This window comes from Cyclopterus lumpus, chromosome 3, assembly GCF_009769545.1.
Source record: "Cyclopterus lumpus isolate fCycLum1 chromosome 3, fCycLum1.pri, whole genome shotgun sequence".
Taxonomy (NCBI): domain Eukaryota; kingdom Metazoa; phylum Chordata; class Actinopteri; order Perciformes; family Cyclopteridae; genus Cyclopterus; species Cyclopterus lumpus.
This window is the reverse complement of record NC_046968.1, coordinates 19,417,794-19,439,850: the sequence shown is the minus strand read 5'-3', so window position 1 is coordinate 19,439,850 and position 22,057 is coordinate 19,417,794. Positions and strand designations below refer to the sequence as shown.

Genomic DNA, 22,057 nt, shown 5'->3' with positions numbered 1-22,057 from the left:
TAACATGAGAAAATGATGTACATTTTAATTCCCGCATTCAATTTCCACATCTGTGCATGTGCGTCCACAAGCCCCGCCCCCTTTCCTTCCTCTAGGCGCTAATTTCTTCCATTTTGAAAGCTGTGCTGTATCGCCTGCTGTCGGGTTCTCAAAGCGCTCCGTTTTCAGTAAGTACACATTTTAAATTCATTGCTGTGTTGTATTTTTACTTCAACAGGATTCAGTTGCCACCAAGAAAAGTAGTTAGGTAACGTACACAGGCCTACTGCTGCTAACGTTAGCTCAATGTTGCCTACCATTAAGGCTAGGTTAACATTAGTATAATAATTTAAGTGAAAATAATTATCTAACTGGATACTGCTATATAAAAGCGTGATGCACCACATAATTATCTAACTGGATACTGCTATATAATAGCGTGATGCACCACATGCTTTTCTTGGTTGACTTTCTCGTAAGTTTGTGGCCACTAAAAGTCGAACCTAACCAATGTAAATTGACTAGCCAGCTGTTAGCTACCTAATGTTAATGTACTTTAGCTAACGTCAATAGCTTGTAGCATAACCTTCCGTTTAACGTTATGGACCGACTTTAAGTATATATTTTTAACTTAAACTTATCAGTGCGGTGATATTAGGGGGGACACAAACTAAAGTTAAACATTGTTTGCTACTCTCTGGCGCCAAATGGGTTAATGTTACCCCCTCGTGTCGAAGGTAAACAGAACGGGGTCCTAACGTTACGGTAAGGAGGACAAGCTGTTGCCTGAGTTGTCATTCTTGCAAAACGAAACAACACGGAGTCCCGTGTCGCTCTGCTCAACTCTTTTTAGTGCCAGTATCTTTTCACTTTGTGGTAGCTTTTCCTCGGTTATACACTAATGAGCCAGCGTTAGCTTAAATATGTAAAGGTAGCTCTGAAAGCACGGAGGAAATGAAAAATGTAAGCTGCAGCTGTTCTGTAGACGACAAGCATGGTTGATATATGACCACAGTCCGAAATTAACTAACTAAGGTCCACAGTATTTTGTCTGGTAATAATTCAGAATTGACACTAATCATCAAAATATATTTATTTTATTTATTTTCTATTCCAAGACATTGTACAGGGGGTTATACTTCACCTAGTTTGCAAATAATGATGATTGATTTAAGAAACCTTTCTGCCTTTTGTTGATCATTTCTATAGTAATAATGAGGCTTTATTTAAATATAAAATGAGTTTTTTGGGATCTGATTTGAGTCGTTATCTTAACCCAAATTACTATGGATTATTGAACAATTACCTCTTTTTCGTAAAACAAATTTACAATTCGTGAATATTTTTTTTTTTGCAGTTTTTTTCTATCTGATGTTGGTGTGACGTGGAATAGGGCCTAACTCTTTGGGGACCTCATATTGTTTTGGTAAGTACATTTAACAAACAAACTTTTCACAGGTATGCTGATCCCAGCAGTACTTCTCAGGATTCTGTAACAGTGTGGTATTGTGTGGTACCAATGGCCTACCTCTTTGTATTCTGTCGTTTTGTTTTTTTGATAGAAGATACATGCTGACTTCCAACGCATTACAACCATCCCACTGGAATCTACCTTCATGGCACAGTTGGAGAGCCATTTTGCCCAACTGATTTCTATCTTCCAGACGAAGGGTGGAGTTGCTGGCCAGAAGCTAGCTAAATATCTAAAGATCTTGCAAGAGGTAAATATGTATACCAATTGTCATACTGTTGAGCTACTTTATGAAATGTGCCTGTCTACTACCATTAGAGCTCTATTTGCCTCACTACAGCCTGGACTATTTTCAAGGTGCACATTTACTCAAGGAAAATCTGATGCCATGGCATACAGGTTAGACAAGCAGGAAAGGAAAGAGCAGCACCTGCCTTGAGCAAGGCCAGCAGGTCAGACTGTGGTTGTATACTTCTCTAACTGTCTTTAGTTAAAGATGGCAGTTCATTTACACACAGTTGTGGCTAAGTTCCTCCTGTGTGCATTTCCTTGACGAGACACTGACCCCAAGTTGTACCATGGGCGCTTTTCATCTTAAATGCAGAGGTCAAATTTCATGTATATTTGTGATGATTAAAAAATAAAGTTATATTGTACATTTAGGTTATTACATCGTATAAATATTGTCCAATTTATTGAAATTGTTGTACTTATTTATGTATTTCTAATTATTTATTAATTTAATTGTATTTTATGTGTCTTTTACACAAAGAGAGACAAAGTTATGTCAACCTTAAATCCTTTCGCTGCGTTCACACCAAAAGCGGTGCAAATCTTTTGTGCGAGTAGATATTTCAATTTGCGAATATTCGCAACGCTTTTGGTGTGACCGCAGCATAAAGGCTCTTTGCATCCACCTGGGTGAGGATGAGGGGCAGCTCGGATGAGGATGAGAAACAGCTCGGATTAGGAACAGCTCGTTCGGGAGTATATGGTAAGTCATTTGAATTGATTTGCCAGTCGCATGTTATGTGTTAAGATCATAATGTCACCCAAAGTATACAAAATGTCTGCTGTGAAAAAGGTATATTGGACCTCAATGGAACTAGATTGAATTCTTCTATAATGCGTAATGTAGAAGACACATTTCCTGGTCAAAGATGTGTGTCTGCACAAATCTGAGAGAGAAAGAGGAGTAAAAAGCACTCACTCATACACTGGACAAACAATACAGTTTGCAAGCAAACATGATAAAGAAAACAGCACAAAAAAGAGAGACATGTAAATAACAGTCATGTATGAAGCAACTGTCAGTTGCCAAGGAGACAACCCCTCTCTTGCATGCGTCCTGTCCTTCCTCATTCATCCTTCATGCCTCTCCTGCCTTTACCCAAGTCACGATACAACCAGGCAGATGAATATTTAAGATGCATTAAGTGCTTTATTGATGAGACAAACACCACCTCACATGTGTCATTCCCTAAAGCTCACACATTAGCTTTGTGTGTCTCTAAAACACCTCTTCCTTTGCTCACAGAAAACATGTACAGTACACAGTTCTCGTTGCCGTCGTCTTCTCGACTGTATAATTTATTTCTATTTCCAGCAGATTGTGATATCTGGACCAATTAGTCTGCCTGCTTTGACGCTGCATGGCCACAGCGTGGAAAGGACACGGCTCTCCCCGGCGTCTGCCTCTCCTGGCACAGTGTGTGTATAAAGTGCACTGCACGTCTGTTGTGAGTGTGAGTGGTGTTCCTGATTCTATTTTCATCTGTGTCTTGTGTGTGTCTATCGGCACATATGTGTTGAGCGGGCAGGTTCTGATTCTCGTTCTCAGAGGTGATAGCTTCAGACCGTCTGTGGCTTATACAATTTTTTTACCATTTGGTCCTTAACCTGCATTCTAACCTTTACTGACCTTGGTCTTCTCTGGTGATTCAGTCCCCCGTTTCCCACACCACCATTCCCTCCCCCGCAGACATAACCTGACCACATATAAACACTCCAGGCTGCCTTAGAGTGGCGTTATAAATAAATGCTCAGATGTACACTAAAGCTCTAGTTTGACAGGATACAACTTAATTGAGGGCAACATATGAACACAGTTGTCAGTAATTTAAGAGTACCGTACTTTTTTTTTGTATGGTGGCTAATAAAGCAGAAAATACAGTAACTGAGAAAATGATTGTAGTTGTTGTGATTATTGCATAGTATAATTACTACTGCGTGATCCTTTCACCAACATGCACACAACATATGCTTAACAATGCTAGTTATTGGTTTGTAACTCTAACATATCAAATGTTAACTGAATTGACCTGGACATGAATGCATCATGACCTGTATGCATCTTTCAGCTTTCTCTACCCTAAGGTGCACTTTATATGTCGGAGAAAACAAATCCATCCGTAAACAATTAATGAAGTAGTGGACTAGCGGCGGCACAACACAGATGTAGAGCTCAGACAGGCTTTAAGTGACACATACAAACACATAAAATGTTGGATTATGTCACCCACCAGCATTGCTATTTATCAGAAATATCATTTTCTTTATTACGCTGGCCGCCCGATACGTAGATAAACCACATGTCCACGGTTATAAATGCAATCCACGCATCACTGGTGTGTGTGGATGCAGAGACACTGAGGAACTGGGCGGAGCCAGTTCATCTGCATGGCATGCATGGCTGCTTCTGCCTGGCTGTCGGGCTCACGCAGCAGGAGTAGCTAACAACAGAACACCAAAAAGGTACGGTAATAAAGGAACGTTTCTCAAGCGTCCACACTGCCTCTAGATTTGAGACCTACTGGTTTATCAACTAATGCAGCTGAAAGCAGGGACGACACAGAATACAATGCCCCATCCCACATGGTCAGCATGATACATCATGTACATCACAAGTACAAAAACACTAAATATATTATCCCAAGCTAGCCACATGTGTAGGAGAACAAATAGTGTACTGTATGTGTGTGTGCAGCACCTTAAGACTTGTCTAAGAGACTCCTTAACATGCAAATACGATAGAATCGGCTCTATCCTACATCACAGAGCAGCCCTAAAACATACAGTAGGCCCACTGTTTCCGACTTAATTTTCCCTTTAATGGTGAAAGGAACATGGTGTTCCAGAGGCATAGTTAATGAAGAGCAAATGCAGCCCCTAGCAAAGGCCTTCAGCCCACATTCATCATGGATTCAATTTCCCCTGTGCACGTACAGAGAGTATCTGGAATCATTACAACACAACTAGCAGGCATCCCTTGCTCATAAATAAGCCTGTTAATTGACCTGTCATATATAATTGCTGCAGGGGATAGGAGACTAGTGTAAGTGTGTTTAAAAAAAACAGTTAGGCTGTATGTGTGTTTGGATCTAACAGTGTTTATGCATGTACATGTATGAAATAATGGAGACAGATATATTGAAAGAGCAAGTGTGTGTGTAGGGGTGAGTGTGTGAGCAGTCAAACATCTTGGGTGTGTTTCAGAGCTATTAGTCATCAGCCATTTCAGAGCTATTAGTCATCAGCAATGAGAGGTCTATGTGTGTGTGTGTGTATGTGTTTGTGTGTGTGTTTGTGTGTGTGAAGCGGACCAGGGCAAGAATCGACCCAACTGGTCCTCCTGTCCCAGCACATGGGGCCGGAGAGAAAGATAAGCAGAGAGAGAAAAAAAACAGAAAGCGAAAGAGAAACACACACAAGAGGATAGAGGCACGCAAAACAAAACCCATCATCATTTTTTGTTCTCATTTCTTTTGCCCTCTCTGTTGGGTTGTAAACTCACTGAAGTACACACACGTGCGCCACACACACACACACACACACACACACACACACACTTAGGAATAGACACAGTGGGTAACAAAATGAGTGAGAGGAAGCATCTTCCTCATTCAGAAAGGAGGACTGAGTCATAAAGTTTACTCGGCCACATCCCAACAGGGAAGAGCTAACTCCAAGCGCAGCTGCCATAGAGCCGATGGGACCTCAATGATGTGTCAACAGACGCTGCTCAAACAGGCGTCGCCTCTGTTATGTCTCCCAAACCATTTTCATCCACTATTGACTGAAAGTGTACAGTGCAACGAAACCTCTGGTGAACTTACACAAGGAAACATCATGGTTCAGCTGAAACTAGGGAAGGTTGCTTCCCACAATCTGGATTTGAGCTTGGTCAGAATTTTATGGATCAGTTCCAAATCCCATAAAACTCTTTGAAGGGAGCAACATACGTAATACAATATCCTTGCTGTCCTAATTATCTTGTTGTTCAATCGTAAACATTTTCTTACAGTACATACTACTGTACTACTAAATTTCATACATAATAACTCTTACTCTGATCTCACCCGGCAGTGATTCTGATACTATACTCAAATTCATCGATACAGAGTATAGCTCTGATACCAGTGCCCTCTTTTCCTTTTCACTTTAAAACCTGTATACTTCTCTGAGTGGAAATAACTGGGACTGTAATTAAACATCTATTCTTAAAGAACAACTTAACACGCCTGTTTATCTTCCTTCATACATCATTTGATATTCTATGTTACTATTATATAACATTTTCTCTCTCATGACTGTATAGCTACAGATGCACGCTGTTTGTATCTTTCAAACCGGTGTGAAACCTTGTATTATGCCCTGAGATCAGCACATTCTTGATGAAGCGGATAATCCTCTGGTTACTGTGTGGATAGGCTCGCTGCTGACATTCAGCAGAAAATGAGCTGAATGTTCACTTAAAGGCTCTCATTTATCAATACTCCCCTCAGTACTAAAATGTCAAAGTGCTGTACCAACATTTATAAAAAAGAATTAAAAAAATGCACCCAAGTCTCTCATTTTAAAACTTGGATTACATTTATATTTATCATATTTTGCAATGCATTCATGCGTGTTACTGTTTTAAAAATGTATATGGCTTAATAAATTATAATTAATTCAAGTGGGCAGACTCTCCTCTCATTGCTCACATCCTGAGACTCAGGCGCTGGCAGGGTCACTAACGGGGAAGTTACTCGCCAACCGAGTGTTTGAGTTACTTTTCTAACCTTGCCAACACTTTGCTGTTTTAACATTTTAATTTATTTATAATGCCTGTTAATATTCTGCCTCCACCTGGGGCTGGGCAATAATTCAATATGATAATTAATCATCTTTCAACAATGGAATCATATTGTAATGAAATCATATATCGAGAATGATGTAGTATAAATTGATAAGTTCTTGATTAAATGAGAAATGAAAGTATTTAATTCACACAAGCCTATCCAAAGGTATGTGGTTATTTCATGTAGTATATTTAGTTACTGAATTACCAGAAAACTGTTATATCATGATATGTATATTGTTATTGTAATATGAAATGACTTATATATCGTAAAAAAAAGAGTTGTCTATATGTCCCAGCTCTACATTCACTGAGGATTTTGAATGTGTGTGTTAACTTTGACATTGATGTAAATATTAGGTGCGAATGATTCTGGGGGCTCAAACGTAAATCTACATTTGATGGCTTTCTCTGGCTTTTCAGAGCTTCAAATTTCACTGTGGAGAATTTCCTGTAAAAAATTAATCAAATTACAAGTTGAGTTTCGAGCCTAATTCTACTGGAATTCCCTTGATTCCTAAAAGTTATCTGAATATAAAACCCTGTCCTGTTCTATCTCAGCTGCAGTGGAGGCCTTCCTCTTGGGGAAAGACGCAGAAGAGGAAATGTCTTAGAGATGAGAGAGATGGCAGAAAAAAAGGAAATACTGTGAATATCTAAGCATATAATTCTATTTTTTTCTTCTTCTTCTTCTTCTTCTTCTTCTTCTTCGAGAAAGACAAAGCAGACCTGACAATGCTGTTGGCGCGTGTTTGAAATTAACCCTCAAGAGGAGAGCGCTGGAGGCTGATTTCAATTCAGAGGTTGAGGTCTTTCAACATCAAGCAAACAGTTCTCAAGTACCAACAGTTGACCAAGTCATACCTTGAGGCCAAATTATGCAATACATAACAGCTGTATAAGTACTACACCGCTGTTTTGTTGTAATGATTGTCCACGTTGGGAAGAAAAGTAATTGCCAAGCCATTACCTGGAAGGGTCCACTGGGGCTGATGTCCAAGAATGCTTTCCTCCAGTCCGGGCCCTGATGACCAGACTTTATCCACACTACCGAGTCCACAGAGGCAATGCTTCTCACTCTAAGGAGAACATTGAGAGTGCCTGTAAACACACACACACACACACACACAGAACAGATCATTAGAAACTGAACACTGGGTGAGAGATGGCTGGGAACATGACTTGTATCGCACTGAACAAATAGGCTGTGATCTCAGTTGTGTCTGATCAGTTCAAATGCAGCACTCCGAACTGCAAATGGCCTAACAATCATGTGTGCCCTCCTCTTTATCAACTAGAGTAAGATAAGTGACCACCTAATGATACCTTCACCGCACCGACAATTAATGTAACTGGTCGTTTACAGTCACGAGAGGAATGTAAGGTAGTTGGTCGTCACTACGGCTTTAATCCCAGAGAGACTGATTTGTGTCCTACAGCCCTGCAGGCTCTGTTCTCTGTCATCACCATTTGCATATATTCAACCAACATCACCAAATATCTAGCTGCTGTCAAGTTGTCACCATTAAACGACAGACATCAAATTGAGGATTTATTTTCCACAAACTCTAAGCAACAAAACACACATCTAGACTTATGTTTGAGCACCACATGCTTTAACTAGCATATACAGTACATGGCTGTGCTGTGGACCACACCTAATTTATATAGGAAGTGTAAACAAATGTGTTGCATATTGCATATGCTAGGGTGACGCACTAAGGTCAAGTGCACGTGGATGATATTTAGGTGTAAATTAAATGTGTGAGGCTCCTTGCATGAGTGGTGATATGTCTTGAACTCTTCGACAGTCCAGTGGAAAGTTTTCTTTTCACAATGCAGCAAAAGGACAGCAGCAAGGATGAGGAAGATAGAGAGTCAGACAGAGGTAATGGTGAAGAGAGGTTGCAAGAAAATCATGTTTCCTTTAATTTAATGTATTTACATAACTGCAACAGGATGTTTGGTTGAAATGAAAAGGTACTGTGGAAACAAATCAATAGTCCTAATTACTGAAAAAAAGGCTGGAGAGAATGACATCATTCGAACCATAAGGAAGTGATCCAAATAATCTCTCTCTCTCCTTCTCTCCATCTCTCTCTCTCTCTCTCTCTCTCTTTCTCGGGTCTCTAAGGTGTGAGAGAGTCATTTATCTTCTTAACGATCCTCAGCCAGCCCCTAATTGGAACATTAACCAACCAGCAGTCTCTTAAACTAATACGCAGGCAGGGGGCACAGTGTTATATACTGTGTATGTGTGCATGCTTGCATATGAAATGTGTGTCATGCTGTTGTGTGTTTGTGAATTTTTCATCTCACATTCTTCAAACTTTGAAATAAGCAGCAGGCTGGCACTAATTATCTTCCTGCTCTGTCCTTTAAACGGTGTGACTGAGGAAGGTGTGTTAACGGGGGCAAACAGGGAAGTTATATAACATGGAGGGGGTATCTGTATGTGGTGAAGAGAAAGAACCAGTGTGAAACTGTTGATTCAGTTATGAACATTGATCTTAAATAGCGTTTGACCAATTATATATATGTATATAAATATACACAAAGAAAAAGTTTTACATTTCTGATTTCCAATGTACATGCACACTGGTTTATTGAAACATCAAATACATGTATCCATCAAAAGATGTGCTGCTAAATGTATCAATTGAAATATGTGCTTGGATCTAATTCAGATTTGTCAAAACCAATGCATCACATCTTTGCTGAGAGTTATCGGTCTACCGAATAGCTCTAGTTTGTGGCTCTTGTATATCACGATGAGGTTGCCTACCAACAACACCTCCAGGAAGTCAGTCTGCCTGGCCAATATTCCTGCACATATTTCCTTGTACAACCAGATACAATGAGTTAATTATTGTTAATTACAGGTTCTGGGTGGTGGATGTTGTTCATTTTAGACACAGGTAAGCTGTTTCTTGTTGTTTCCAGTCTTTGTGCTGAGCTAGGTTAACTGGCTGCAGAGTTCTTATTTAACAGACATAGTATATGAGATTGGTATTGATCTTCTCATCTAACTCTCTGCAAAATGTCAGACCATGGCTTTAACAGCGTCACATGCAACTGTTCATCACATTACATTTGAAAGGATAATGCAGTTTTATAATGGAGAGAAACATTGGCTAATGCTGATGTAGCCCACTTTCACCTGTTGAGCCCACTCTCTCATTCTATCTCCACATATCTGAGTCTTGTTGTCTCCTTCCTCACTCACCACACATGTTCTCTTTCTTCTCCTATCTCTGTTGCACCCTCACATCACCACCTACACACACACGCACACACACATGCACACACACACATGCACACACACACGCACACACACGCACGCACACACACGCGCGCGCAGCAGAGGGAAGAGGACTCTGATAAGCAGTCTATTGATTGGAGGTAAAGCTGTGTGTTGGTAGGAGTGACAGAGAGGCAGAGGAAGAGGCACAGCTTTATCAAGGCTACTTGTCTGTAGAATTGTGAGTGGGGAGGCCAGGGAAGATACTGAGACGCACATGCACGCACGCACGCACGCACGCACAAACACACACACTCACGCACCTCTTCGTCTCTGCTTCCAGTGCGGGTTTGCCTTAGAGACAAAACTATACCAAACTGCTCTGTGGTCTGTGTTCTGGCTTCTGCCACCCAACACCAACTAACAAAAGCATGCTATTCTTCTTAGTAAATAAATACATACATTTATGAGCATGAGAATAGGGACAAATCTAGAGTTACTTAAATCCTATCGCTAACCTTGCTACACAACAAAGTGAACAGAATGTTTTCCTGAAAAGAATCGAAGGAGGAGATTAGAAAAACCTAAAAAGTGAGAAGACACTTCTCAAAGAGTAAGTATAGCATCAACAAAACAAACTTGTCACATAATCGCCACAATAAATATCCATATCCATTTATATGGATATATATATATATATATATATATATATATATATACAGTACATATTATAAATTCTTCCAAAAATAATACAGTGATTCCAAGTAAGCTTGCCAATGGCAAGCTTACAAACCTGAGCTTGTCTAAAATACTACCCGATGCCAAGCTAAACTAATTAAATGTTGTTTATTGTTGCTGCCAGCAAGCCCAAAAAGAAACACATTAAGGTGAACAACACAGCACAGCACATGGGAAGGTCTTTATTTGCACACCTACAATCCAAACTAGTTGAAAAGCGTTGTGCTTTTTTCCTCATTTTGCATAAATCATATACATAGTCACATAACCTCATGATTATAAAACAGCTAGCGGACAATACGTGGGTCGGAAAAGAGCGACATTTCAACAATTGGTGTCAAAGTACCTAAATGCTTTCAACATATAAACCCCCTTTAACACTTTACAGTACTTTGAAACTAGCGTAAAGTGCTTCAGCATAAAGCACTACCTCTTGCATCTTCTCACTACTTCTGAACATTAACAAGTTGATGGCCTCACTTGCAGCTCTCTGTTCAAGTCTTCTTCCTCTTGTCATACTGTTTGCTTGCACTTCCTTTCAGTCCGTCTCTTTTTCCTGCTATTCTCTTTGCTCTCTTTCCATTCATTAAGCCTCCCTTTTTCTTTCCAAGGCTGGCCCATCCTCCCCTCACTCTCTCCGTTTCATCTCTGCTCTCACTGACCCCCTCTGTCTTATCCGTATCTCGTCTCTTTTGGTCATTAGCAGTCACATTGTGTCTCCTTTGCAGGAGTGTGAGCTCCGCCAAGGTAAAGCAATTAAAGTGACAACAGATTGGAACAGACTGGGAGAACAACAGAGTAAATTGAGGGAGGGCTTGTAGCAGAGCTGGGCGTGACTGGTAGCAGAATGTGCTAATCTTAAGAAAGCACTGTGTGACTGATGTATACAACTACGAGGCTGACTTGACTGAGACTTGTGCAAAATACGGTATACCAAAGGGTACATAGCCATACATCCATCCATTATCTGTCACCGCTTATCCTATTCAGGGGCCTGGACTCAATCCCAGCTGACATTGGGCTTCGGCAGGGAGCACCATGGACAGGTTGCCAGGCTATCACAGGGCTGACACGTAGAGTCAGACAACCATTCATACTCACGCTCACACCTACAGGGAATTTAGACTCATCAATTAAGCTAAGCCTCATGTTTGGGGACTGTTGGAAAACTGGAGAACCTGGAACAGAAAGAACTCAGGAGAACATGCAAACTCAACGCTGAAGGCCAGCCAGCCCGGGATTGAACCCAAGCCCTTCTTGCAGCAGTGAGGGGCACAACTTTTGTGTTTATGTGCTTTTCTTTGGCATGTGTATACAGTATGCATGTGTGTGTGTTAAGGTTTGTGTGCAGGTGTGTAGGCTACAAGATGTATGCATTCTAGCTGTGTGATAGGGCATATTATGATGAACAGCTCCCCCAAATGACTGATTGTGTCGTGCCACTGCCATAAATCAAACACCCACTGCCCCCTTCAGCCACCTCCAAACACACACTAAGGCACAAGTAGAAACTTTGATAACCCCCCACCTTCTCTGTCTCTCTCTTTCACTCTTTCGCTCTCTCTCACACACACACACACACACACACAGACAACACACAGACAACACACACACACACACACACACAGACAGACATTGTGTCCGACAAGCTCTACAAGCAAGGGTCAAACACTGAGTTCAGCTTTTGAAAGAAGCCCAGCAATGCTCTCCACTGTATTTCCATGTGTCATTTTGTTTATATGGACTCATGAGGGAGATAACATTGTTTCTTTATGAGTATTATTCTCTGCTGAAGTACTCACCGATATGTTTGCCTTTCATGTGGTAGTAGAAAGAGACGCAATATGGGACCCTGCCGGAGCCTTTGGGGCCCCTCACTGAGGTCACATTGAAAAGTGGAGAAAGCAAACGCGCCTTGTCCCCCTGAAGACGCGGCCGTGACGCTTCAATGTACATGTAGTACCCTGAAACAACAAGCAACATTCTATTGTCATGAATGCAACACGCAAAAAAAATAGTATGATGTTGTGCAATTGTGTATTGTATAATAGACACTGCCAAACACCGAACTGAACCGCCACAAAATCATTCCTCGTGATTTCCTCACCTTCCTTGGTTCCACTGCGGTCAGTCTCGGGGCCAGTGTTGGCAGATCGCTTGGGGTTCTGTGTCAGGTGATTCTGTCTCGTCCAATCAAAGATATCACTCCGGTCTTGTGAGAAACCACAAATCCTGTCATCCTCAAAACCACACACATGGTCTGGGATGTGTGCGTGTGTGTGTGTAGAGAAAAACAAAAGAGGACAAGAGAAATGTCAGGCAGCTGACATTACAAACTACAGGTGGCTATTTTTTTTACCTCACTTTTACAGGGAAATTAATGGCGACAATATAGCTGTATAACAGCCTCTGCAATATGCACTTCAAATGTGAAGATCAGACAGCCAGGCAATTACTGACAAAGTGATAGGCACAATGTAGGAGGCAGAGTGTATAATGTGAAACTTTAAGTGTATTTAACATACAGTAGTATGCATATTCTTATGCATGACTCCCACATGCAGGACCTTTTAAATGTAACAATGATTAGGTTGGGCTGTGTAAAATGGAAAAAAGAACATAAAGTATAACATTTAAAAAAATCACTGTTACAAGATTTCTGAAAAACAAGGCTCAATACCTGGATATATTCTGGAGAACAGAAATACACAGTGGAGCACAAGTATCAGGGGAAGAGCTGAAGACATACTGAACCCTGGTTTACACTGTAGGTGGTTTCTTAGCCTTTTTTGACACTTTTCAAGAAGTAAGAAAAATACTGCTCCTACCGCTGATAAAGATTACATAAGAGTTTTACAACTTCTCCAAATGGGGAAAGTTGATCAATAAATTGTTTAGTATGGGAGGTGTATGGATGTTCTTTTCAAGAAGCATTTGTGAGAAACCCAGCAAAAGTGAGACATCTGAAGTCTGAGAACATTTTTCCTGGAAGAACCTTTTCAGAATGTGAGAGCTGAGACTCATCTTTACAGTTGAGGAGGGAGGTGTCTCAACTAGCTGTTAAATATTTGTTCTCACAACAAAGCTTTGATTGAATGCAGCATCACGTGACAACATGTTTTTACCTATCCATATCAAGTCAGTTTGTTGCTGTTTAATATTGTCACACACAATGCACTTTAGGAAAGACATCTGGAAGGGAATTGGCATTATATTTGATGCTGACGTTTGATGTTTAGTTAAGCTAGATAGAGAGGCTTTTCTCTATGTTGCCTCCCCCTTCATTAGCCCATCAGGAGAGCTCCGCCATTATCAGAGACTCACTAAACAAAGGGAAACTTGAGGCAAGCGAACACAACCACAGCTAACGAAAGCCATCCAAGCTGACAGATTCTGTGGAAGCTTACTGGACACTCACACACTCTGCTGCAGATGCGTATGGCTCACGCTACCCATGAGGATGTTGTGTGTGCGCTTCGTTGTTTCAGGGAACTAATCTATTACTATTCACACCCTGCTCTACTACATGAGCTCCTTTCAATTTGCACTGTTGTTCTCGCAGTCTGTTCCAATCTGGTGTTGTTTTAATTGCCTCACCCTGGCGGAGCCGACTGCCACTCCTGCCAAAATGCAGCGTGTCTCTTAATGAAGAAAATAGACAAGATGCAGTTGACTGAGAACAAGAGGAATGGAGAGAGCAGGAGTTAGAGTGAGACAAAGAGAGGGGGGCTAACAGAGAGAAAGGAGGCACATATTTAAGGTGATATATATTGATGGTAAAATAGTATTAATATAGTTTCCTAAAGTGACTTTCAAATATTTGCCCATGAACCTTAAAACCAATCCCATTTGATTAACCAGTTTCATAACCTCAAAACATTAGCACTCTTTGTCGCAATTTCAAATGTCATGGACCTGCTCCCAGCCATCACTTGCATCCTCTCATCCTACTGCTACCCCTCTTTCATACCGAGCAATACGATTTAATCAAGTCCAAGGCTGGTTCACGACAAACGTTGCCTTGACAAGCTTGTGCTGACATGGCTTGCAGTGTACAAGCTGCAATTAGCTCGCATACAAATTCAACCGGTCTCCAAACCTCCACCACCCTGTCATCCTTCAGGTCACAACACTGTGAAATGTGGATAGTAGTTAAGAGAGAAGTCTCACCTGAAGGCCTTGGATATGTGTAGGCTGTAAGACAATAATGTTGATACACTCAGATGAGCACAATCCACTTATACATCTTTTGTACAATGTTCTGGATATGTTTGATACATTTTAAATAAGACTCACGTTCTGAGTACTGTATGATGCGACTGACGTAGTCCCCAGTGCTGTAGGTGGTGATAGGGGCCAGTCGGACCTCGTAGGACAGAGGGATTTTCAGGTCTGATATGGCGTGGGATATCAGCACACCCTTCTCTGGCTCCTTGCCCTTGAGGTCTATCTGCTTTGACAGCACATTCTGCTTGTTCTAGATTGGCACAGGCAGGGAACGTGACATGTTTAATTGTACACTCACAAATATGCATGAACTTACTAAAAAAATTAAAAACGGTTAAAAAACAAAACAAATACACACAGTACACAACAAAGAGATGATTACTACCAGAAACTCCAAGAGGGTACACATGGTGGTGTCATCTATTCTCCTTTCTTTATATCATCCACAACCTCATCTTTACAGCTTTATGTTTGTATGCTCAGGTATTAAAACTCACCCTTAGTAAAAATGAGGCTGGAAGTTTTTATGTTTTTGCTTTTATTTGAATGACCAAGATCATTTATATCTAATGGTTATTATCAACATTTTTACACAAATTTACAGGGCCTGGTCCCCCTCGTAGTAAAGATCATAATTTCCCAAGCAGAAATACTGCCTGCTCAGATTTGATTAAAGCATGCCCTCAACCATCACCAGTTTTTGTTTTGTGTTGTAGAAGCAACAATAATAGATTTACTCACAGCTTATTAAGCACTATATCATCATATCCAGTTACTTTTTCGTATCTTTGCAAGTTTCGTCATATTTTCATTTATTGTCAATGGAATTTATCTTTGGCATAATTCTGGGCGTATAGCCAGTTAGCCTCAAGACTTGGATTGTACCTTTCTTGGACTGCATGAATTTCCAATCTCATCTTTTATCCAAAGCTACACAGCTGTAAAAAGAATAATTTTCCTCCATCTCTTTTCAGGAAATAGCTCAAAGGAAAGCATAGGCTATGCAGAGGTAGTGTCCACTGTTATTGTGCTCATAACATTGTACTAAGTAAGCTGAGTCATTTCCAACACAACGTATCTTTGCCCACCACTCCCGCGACACAGACTCAAACACTATTGTAATTGTAGAAATTGAAGAACTATTTATTTCACTGTACAACCCACTGAATTTGTGACAAGCAACTTTGAAATAAATGTAATTGGCTCTGCATTATATGAACTAATTGCAAATTAAATTGGTTATGATGTTAATCTAGTGCAATTATTGTCTTCTCATTTTCTTAAATGTTGTGTATCAACATCAGATTATAATGAGATAGCTGCTGAATTTGACAAAAAGTGTATTGGATTAAAATTGCGTACTGCACCTTTAAGTTAGTTTTTTTTTAGTTAGCACCAATTTTAATAGAGCTATTGCTGTGTTATTCCACCCACGGAGAGAAGGATCCATTAGCTGTGTATCTGCCTCTGATTCCAGCTACTTAAAGACCTGACAGTGAGCTCAATCTAATGCATTAGGTCAGCCACTCCAGCATAACACCTTAGTACACCCACAGCATGCCATTATCAGCTAATGCATGCAGCAGAATAGTGTGTGTGTGTGCTTGTGTGCTTGTGTGTATGGTAAATGTCTACAGCACAGAGGCCTCACAGTGAAAGTGTAATACAAAAGCTGATAGACGTAAATAAAATAGCATCATAACATTAAAGAAGAAGAAAAGCATCATAACATTAAAAAAAGTTCTAACGATTTGTCTGTTCCAATTTTGTGGGATAATTATGCAAAAAACAAACAAAAATGTGTGTGCGTGTATATATATATATATATATATCAAATGTGCATGCTTGATGTTCCGTGCTTGATATTCTGAGTTTGGCAGTCCGGTTCGTCGTAGAGGAACCAATGCATCCCATCACTTCCCTATAATTGCTTCAGTACGGTATGCTCTGATATCACCTTGGTGAAATATGCTTTTCCTTCTGTCTCGTGACACTCAAGTTGAGGTGTGCTATTCCCAATGTATTTCTACTCATCACCACAAAGTCACACTCAGCTAGACTGAGATGATCTTTTCCATCGACAAGACCATGGTGATGTCTGCCCAGACAGCAAAGAATCTGCCCAGACAGCAAAGAATTTGGTATGACTTCAATTATTGTGCGAGTCCCATATGGCAGGCAGCCACAGCCAGCTGTTTCCTCTTATGAGTTTATGAAGGTACCCTTCAATGCAGGCAAAATTATCCAAACAATTTAATTCACAAATCAACCAATCCAAACATAAACCAATCCAAACATAAACCACATTTCTCAAATTTCTCAAATGTTAATTGTTCAAAAGATCCTCCCATAACGTCGTCAACTACCATTTTCCTTTTCCCAGCAAACTGGTCTTTCTAATGCTGCTGTGAGCACAACACTTCTGCATTATGGGGCCTGGCCTGCACACAGCAGTCATGTTTGCTTGTACTGTAGTTGGAGTGATCTAGAAAAGTTTGGTCAATCTAGTATTGCACCAACTGAATGATCATTCTGGTCATCAGGTAACTCGTAGTTCAGAGAGCGACCTTTTGGTTTAAAAGACCATCGCATCAAGAAAAGGTCACAGCTTTCGATTTCTCCAACAACAATGTATCTGGAGGAAGTTTTCTTGAGTAAGGTCCTGGACCCCTAGCTGGTAAATTGTTAAAAGTCCTGATAGTGTTTTCAGTTACATGAATAGTATTCGTGGAAAATTGAGCTTTTGAACAAATAACAATTTAGCATTCACCCTAACCCAATTATAGCCAGTTTAAAGACTGTGTACACACACACACACACACACAGACACACACACACAGACACACACACACACACACACACACACAACCACCAAGTAGCTAAAAAAGACTTAACTACAGTTCTTAACTACTGTATATCTCATCAAATCACTCCTATTGAAATCATCCTTGCATAAACCACATAATTAAAAAGACAGAATGGCGATTTGTATCAAAAGCAAAAAGGCTGTGAAAGAAAGCAGAGTGGAACGTACTGGATGATGCAACTGACATAGTCCTGAGTGCTGTTGGTGACAGTGTTAATCGTAAAAGTTTGATTAATACAAAACTACTACCACCTTTATTCATTTTCTTACTTCTCATTTTCTTACTTCTACTTACTAAGCTTCGGAGGGCCTCATTCATTGATGAAATTATTTGCATTGAACAGCCTTTTAAAAATGTTTGACAATATTGAATGCTTCTGCATTGTAAGTTCACATTAGTTCAGATATTTGTTCAGTTTCCACCTTAACTGATTACATAAACTCACACACTATCATACAGTGTATACTATTTAGCATGGTAGTAGGTACAAAATAAAACGTATTGCACCCTTTTAACACACATTTATGCTCACATTCATCCATATAAACATTTACACACTGCTTGTACAGCATATGCATAATTATGTGAAATATAACAGAAAGAAGAGCTATGCTCGTGTAATATGTATAGAGTGTGTGTTAGCAGGGAGAAACAAGTTAATAATGCCAAGGAGTCAGAACTTTAGACGTAAGCAGAATGAGAGAGAATGTGATTCTTCATGAGTGGAAAGCATCTGCGTCTGTGCACACACACACACACACACGCACACACACACACACACACAAATGCACACACTTGCTTTGGTTGTGGTTACAGTGTGTGGGATGTAATCGATAAATTAATTGGACTAAAAGCATATACACAAACACAGACTCTCCCTGCCTGCCTCACTAGGTCAGTGGACAACATGTGTGTGTTTACAAGTGTGTTTGAGTGCCTAAGTGACAGCGAAAGGCGCAGGTGAGAAAGACATGTAGTGTGTAGGGAAAGGACTAACAGGAGGAGACAGTCAAAAGTGACCGGAGTGAGTGAGTGAGTGACATCATTTAAGAGACGGAAAGGTGGTCGGTTGATAGACTTATATGGGAGTCCATTTGCTTTTCTTGGCGTGTGTGTGTGTGTGTGTGTCTGTGCGTGTCTGTGCCAAACGCTTTCAATCATTTCTACCATACAGTGTTTTCAACTGTGTCTCCATCAGTCAACAAAGACACACCAGAACAGGAAGTGTGAAAGAGGGATCTGCAAAGGATCCGCCATGAGACAGAAACACAGAGTGACGCGTGTGTGTGACATTTGGACCGACAGCGTGTGAGCGGGCGGCCTCTTGAAACACGTTAATGTTTCTATTATCCTCTATTAATGGACCTTTTGTGACTGATCCACAATTCACAGATAGTGGGTGTGTGTATGTTAACAAGTCATGTGTGCACTGTGTCTATTGGTACGAGTATCTGTGCTTGCATAAGCCTATGTGCTCTCTTTGTGGCTGTGTGTGAATAAACTATATATATATATATATATATATATATATATATATATATATATATATGCAGTGGGTTGGTTATGTACATCAATTATTCATACATTTGATTCAATGTACAACTGTAATTCATCATGAATATTTTGTAATTTCTCATATATATGATAATGGTGATGTGTGTTTGCAGAGGAGTGTTTGTGTGACTGTGTAGCAGCACAGAAAGAACCTGGGCGTTCAGATCTGTAGCTAAGACCTGAAGCCAGGTCAGCTGCCTGCCACACTACTTCAGTGATATACTAAATACACAACTCCATGGCAGCAGGCAGACGAGCGGTCGATACAGTGATGAGGTGGAAAGATTGAGAGATGGGAGGAGAAAGGTGTGCAAAATTAATAAGGATGGCACAATACAGAAAAAGAAGAATACAAACTGCAGAAGCAGTGAGAGATTTGGGAATAAAAGAAACACAAATACATACTGTATGAATATTGTTGCATGGTAGTTCTCTGACATGAGTGTCTCTGCAGTATATGAATACATGATGTGTCTGTGTAATGTTTATAACCATTCATTTAAAATGCAGTATATTGTAGGGAATGAAAAGCATTCACCAATGCCACAATGTGGGTATTAATTACTCTTAGAATTATGATGTAAAATCTATTTTATACATACAATTGTTAAATAAATTCTGTAGAGGTCATTAAACAGACAGACTCAGACGGTACACAAGGTGAATTTTAGAGTCGGTGAGATTGCATGCAAAGCGAAAGGAAAGATGTGATTAGGTGCAAATTACGCCAGTGAGGCTCGAAGGACGCATAGATGCAAAAACATATTGTGCTGAAGCCAGAGCGTTATTAATCTGCTTCATAACTGTACAAAGGCATGAGGAAAGATAATAAATAAAAAGTCACAGGCTGAACTCAAACACACACATATCCACACACAGTGCACAGTGCAGTGCATTCTTCACTAGCCAGCGATCATTTGCACAGTTGGTATTCTGGCTGTTTGGGGGAGATCAACAAAGACTGCACAAACAGCCTGGCAGTCAAATCCGCACGGATGATGTGAGGCAACAATTCTGCCACGCACTCATAACTTCATAAATGATATCAGATTTATTATTGGCTACTGCACACTTTTCACTTTCAAGCTGCTGTGTGTTTGAGTTGATACATTCGAAGCTAACTAGTCCATTGTTTGCTGTTTTTCTGATGTTAACATGTTTTTATATTCCGGACAGGTTACTTAAATTCCCTATAGACGACCTTCATTGTGTCGAGGGAAGGCCGTGTATAGGGTTGGGTAAAATCTGCTGCAGTTTCTTTAGAGCAGAATTTATAAATAAATAAATGCATGAAACAAGTGCACTGGATGAATAAATAATGTGCATCTAAAGACAGACAACTTCCTGTGACGGGCACCTATGGTATAGAAAGAAAAGGGTGTAAAATGAGCAACAAGAGGCTGAGTACATATCAGTCTTTTCTGTTGCACAAAGGTAAAATCACCACATGCTAATTATCTCTCATGAATCAAAGTTCTCGTTTAAGAAACCGTAGTGGTAGAAGTTGGGGTGAAGAAAAGGGGGGTGAGGACAGCTTGATGAAACAAAGAGGGCCTGCCAACCTTGTTAATTCCTACACAGGGAAACCCCCTGCAGGGAGAACAAAACTAAATGAAGAAGCGTTAATGGGGATTTTACAGCCTGGCAATGAGTCATGGAGCCAAGCATGTAGTCTGTCTCACACACACACACACACACACACACACACACACATTAAAATATGCTCTACACATAGGTGAATATAAATGCATTAGAAACACATTAGAAACACACCCTTTTACACAGGAATAAAAAGCAAATGGATGCATTGAGCAAAAGCCATCGGCATGTACAATGAGGTGCTCTACATGAACTGATCTGTCTCTTTTATTCCCCTCTGTGTCTGCATGTCTCTCCCGAGACCCTCCTCATCATTTTGTATGTGCTAAAAAGATGGCGTCAAGGCGTTAAGAGGATGAGCTGGAGAGAGTGTTGCAGAAATAGATGGGTTGTGATATTGAGATGGTATTACATTTGAATGTTCACATACTCTATTTAATAGTCGAGAGGAGCAGTGAGATTCACTGTTTTTCTTTAATTTGTATCGTATTTTTCTCTTTCGCCTCGTTTCATTCAAGTCCTTGCTCTTACCTTTTGCTTTTCCTTTTGGATACTTCTATTTTGTCTACATTTTAGCTGCTCTGTAATGCATTTGTAAACATATGCAGGTAAATTAAAGTTTAACAACATTTAAGAAGTCTTAAACGGCTACTTATTGCAATTTATTATTTTAACGCTGTCAGCATTAGAACTCGCAGTGGCTATTTATCAGCGCTATTTCAATTGCCACGGTTCACCCAACATTAAATGCCATTAAGTCTGCACTCATAACACAATTACTCAGTGCAGGAAAAAACTGAAAGGAGTGAGGGAAAGCGAGAGAGAGACGAGCACAAATTGAATCAAGAAAGACTTAGAGAGGGCAAAGAAAGACGAAGAAATTAGGGGAAAAACAGACAAGATGCAGTATGTGGAAGATATTGGACAAAAGGAGAGGGAACAAGAGAGAGGTAGAGTGAAAGTTTTAAGAGAGCTGAGGCATGCAATCAAATATGCATCTTAGGAAGGCCAGTGCTAATTTTCTGTGTCCCTGCAGTCTTACTTAATGAGGTAAGCAGCCAAGTCTTAAAGTAGGAGGGGAGTTAGCTATTCATCCGCACAAAAGCAAGCTGGCAGACCCTACATTCCCCCCCCGCACACACACACACAAACACACAAACCCTGGCCAGTTGTGTATAATTCACTATTATCCTTCCTGTCTTCTGACTCAAGTAATCTATGAATAGATGTTTTAAAAAAACAAGAGGGTGGCCTGAGGT

At 40.3% G+C, this 22,057-nt stretch overlaps 1 protein-coding gene across 1 annotated transcript in view; it reads right to left on the bottom strand.

The window, feature by feature from the left end:
* LOC117725867 (MAM domain-containing glycosylphosphatidylinositol anchor protein 1) overlaps positions 1-22,057 on the bottom strand; it is a 150,709-nt gene that overhangs the window by 13,041 nt on the left and 115,611 nt on the right. The window contains exons 12-16 of the mRNA XM_034525735.1: positions 14,848-15,028; positions 14,722-14,745; positions 12,659-12,811; positions 12,354-12,515; positions 7,543-7,673 (exon numbers count right to left, since the gene is read on the bottom strand). Of these exons, the coding sequence (XP_034381626.1) occupies positions 7,543-7,673; positions 12,354-12,515; positions 12,659-12,811; positions 14,722-14,745; positions 14,848-15,028 (651 nt within the window). The remainder of the gene's footprint in view (positions 1-7,542; positions 7,674-12,353; positions 12,516-12,658; positions 12,812-14,721; positions 14,746-14,847; positions 15,029-22,057) is intronic.